Source organism: Osmerus eperlanus, chromosome 20 (genome assembly GCF_963692335.1).
Source record: "Osmerus eperlanus chromosome 20, fOsmEpe2.1, whole genome shotgun sequence".
In the NCBI taxonomy this organism is placed as follows: domain Eukaryota; kingdom Metazoa; phylum Chordata; class Actinopteri; order Osmeriformes; family Osmeridae; genus Osmerus; species Osmerus eperlanus.
Genome location: NC_085037.1, coordinates 13,754,454 through 13,757,394, shown reverse-complemented (window position 1 = coordinate 13,757,394; position 2,941 = coordinate 13,754,454). Strand labels below are relative to the sequence as shown.

The window sequence follows — 2,941 nt, the reverse complement described above, 5'->3', positions numbered from 1 at the left end:
TTATGTTAATGATCGGCCACTTATTTGAGTTATGAGTGTCACTCCCTTGCTTTGGAGTGAGGTATAGGCTACATTAGATCTCTGTGAAAATGTATAGGCTGCATGATTACAACCATTGTTTCATTTGATGGAAATTAAACAGTGTTTATTGAAAAAGACTGAACTCAATCTCCCACATTTCTCCAAAAAACGAGACTATTGTTGACGGTTTGGTCGTCAACATTGTTGCGGAGCTGCAGCGTCTCCGCGCGACACTGCCTCACTGATCCCTCCGCGTGGGCGGAGATTTCTGAGCCTGTAAGGAGGCAAATCCAGCTATAGGTAGGTTACTGAATGTGCACGCGGTTTCTGAAGAGAAGGTATGGCATATCTTATGCCTTTATATTTTCATGACGACAGATGCACGCGATCATCAGCATTACTCTAAATTGTTTCATTAGATTTTGAAAGAAGCTGTCTTTGGGATTCCTTTGTTAAAGAAAATTACCGAGTGAAGTGATTGAAGGATCTATCTCCTGAAAATAGGTGTAAATAGATGCTTCTCAGGATACATTCAAGTCTCGTGACGATTATCTTATTTTTACACGAGAAAAGGTAAGCCATAGCACTGGCTACATTTTGTCAATTCGATTAGCCTATGTTATTTTGTTTTAACATTTTCTTCTGCCGGCAAGTTCAAATGTATTCCATAGGCTATGGACATTCGTGTTGTAGGCTACAGTAAGCTTTCTTGTAGGCTACAAACCTGTAGTTTATACAGTCAAATATTTTATGAAATATTTTTGAATAGGCCTGAACCCTACCTATAGGCTGGCTACTTATGATATTACGCCTGCTATGTAATTGTTATCGGTATCTAATGAAGACGCTTCTTCACACGTGTATAGAGATGGACCTGTGAGATGACGGCTGGATACAAGAGAAGAGACGGGTGTTTAAATGGCTGATCTACTCAAAGTTAACAGTCACCTAGATCAACCGACTCCAATACTAAATTTTGTTTGAAAACAAGTCGTTCGGTTAAAAAGTTACTTTCCATGGAGCATGCGTGCAATTTGGCGAGTCTCGATTTGGAATGGACAGCGACCACACAGGATGGGCTGCTGAGCGCAGTGTACAGCCAGCATGGATCAGTTGATGACAATAATATATCTGTAAACTGTAACAAAGAACTGGAAACATATTTCACTTGCCACGACGAGGATTTATATATACAACCGAGTAGTCCACAGTCGTCCAATAACGGCAGCTCAAGTCACCTCTCAAGGGACCTCCCCGATGGTGTTCCGGCTCTGTACATGCTTTCCGATGACGAACTCGCGATTGAAGGGTCGGGAAAGTCAGTGGATTATGGATTCATAAGCGCTGTGATCTGCCTCGTGACTGGTATTTTGTTAGTGTCCATATCCTATGCAATCCCCCGGGACGTCAAAGTGGACTCGGACAGTGTCTCGGCTCGGGAGATGGAGAGTTTGGAGATGGAGAACGCTCGAGTGTGGGCTGGGGTGGATAAGTGTGTCATAGCTGGTCTCTGCCTGCTAACCTTCGGGGGTGTTGTGATGTCTACCCTGGTGATGGTCTCCATGAGGAGAGAAGAGATGGTTAGGAGAACGGCCTTTGACTATTCCATGCTGCCAGTAAAGTTATATGGCTCCATCGCTTTAAGAGGAGGCTCAAACCAGACTCTGGCCGCCTCTTCACAACTGTCTGTTGCGGATGGAGATTTAGAAGTAGTCTGCTGAAATCCATACCCTTATCCTAACGACACCTTATGGTGCACAAGGTGTAAACTGTAAATGATCTCTTTTGTGAAAGGTCTGTTTCAAATTGATGTAATAGATTTGTCATAAAATGTCCATTACACTTGTAGAGCTGAATAAATATGAGTGCTGTGGTTGCGAATTGGAGCTTGGTAAATAGTTGTTACTTTGTGGTTTTGAACATCAACAACCAATCTCAAAGATCAAGTCCTCCTGTGAATTTGTGCTCTGTGATTGCCCACTGGAAACTTCCTCTGTTAAACGAGACCATGGTTGTGTTTAACCATGGCTATATACATCTTTATAATGGGACTGGGCGAAGCTCAGTGGGTAGAGCATTTCAGAATCAGAATCGTTTTTTATTCGCCATGAAAGTTTGCACAGACAAGGAATTTACTTTGTCCGGAAGGTGCCGACCGAGGCAGCCATCATCGGCGCCATCTTGAAAATGTCAGCAGAACATGAGGAGAGGGGAGGAGAGAAAAAAGTCAAGCCCCAGACTATGATCCCAGAGGAGTACAGTGTGGGAACAGGATAAAACACCTCAGCACATTGGGACATACATTGTACAACATTACAGAAACAGACTTGCAACGGGGGGAGGGGGTGGGGTGTAGAGGTAAGCCAGTGCAAACAAGCAGCAACTGGACCTGCAGCAATAATAGGCGCTGGCCACAGACCCGCCTGCCACACTGGGGGAACGAAGCAGGCGAAGGCGTTGGATGGGGGTCGGTGGGCGTGATGGCATATCTGTAGTAGGTGAAAGTTAGTGTATGAGTAGGCCTGGGTTGTCTCCTTCGCCTAGGCCACAATCTGAATCTCAGTTTGCAGGGACAGCAATCCACAGGTGTCTGTTGGAAGGGGGGAGGAGGAGGAGGAGGAGGGAGGGCAAGAGAGTCTCGCAGCAGCACTCTCCAGGGGAGTTGTTGTCCCAGCAACGGCCTTGGCCAAGGCCTGTGCTGGGTACGGGGCCGAAAGCAGATAAGATCGGGGTTGTTTGGGCCAGTAGCCGCATTCAATTTTCACGTCTACTCATTTTCTTTGTCCAACAGGTCTCCGAGTAGGTCCAACTTCCTTTGCAGAGCCCCGAGCTTCTCCGTGATGTTATCCATAGTGCGGTTAAAAGCCACAGTCTGAGCTGCAACAGCTCTGCCCAGCGCATCAATCATGTCGGGCAGCCT

General features: G+C 45.9%; 1 protein-coding gene across 1 annotated transcript; it reads left to right on the top strand.

Annotated features, from left to right (window-relative positions):
* The first annotated feature begins 316 nt into the window (after positions 1 to 316).
* Positions 317 to 1,884, top strand: LOC134041075 (transmembrane protein 74). Its single transcript, XM_062487319.1, has 2 exons — positions 317 to 594; positions 888 to 1,884. The coding sequence occupies exon 2, from the start codon at positions 1,038 to 1,040 to the stop codon at positions 1,740 to 1,742; it is 705 nt and encodes a 234-aa protein (XP_062343303.1). The 5' UTR covers positions 317 to 594; positions 888 to 1,037; the 3' UTR covers positions 1,743 to 1,884.
* The last annotated feature ends 1,057 nt before the right edge of the window (positions 1,885 to 2,941 follow it).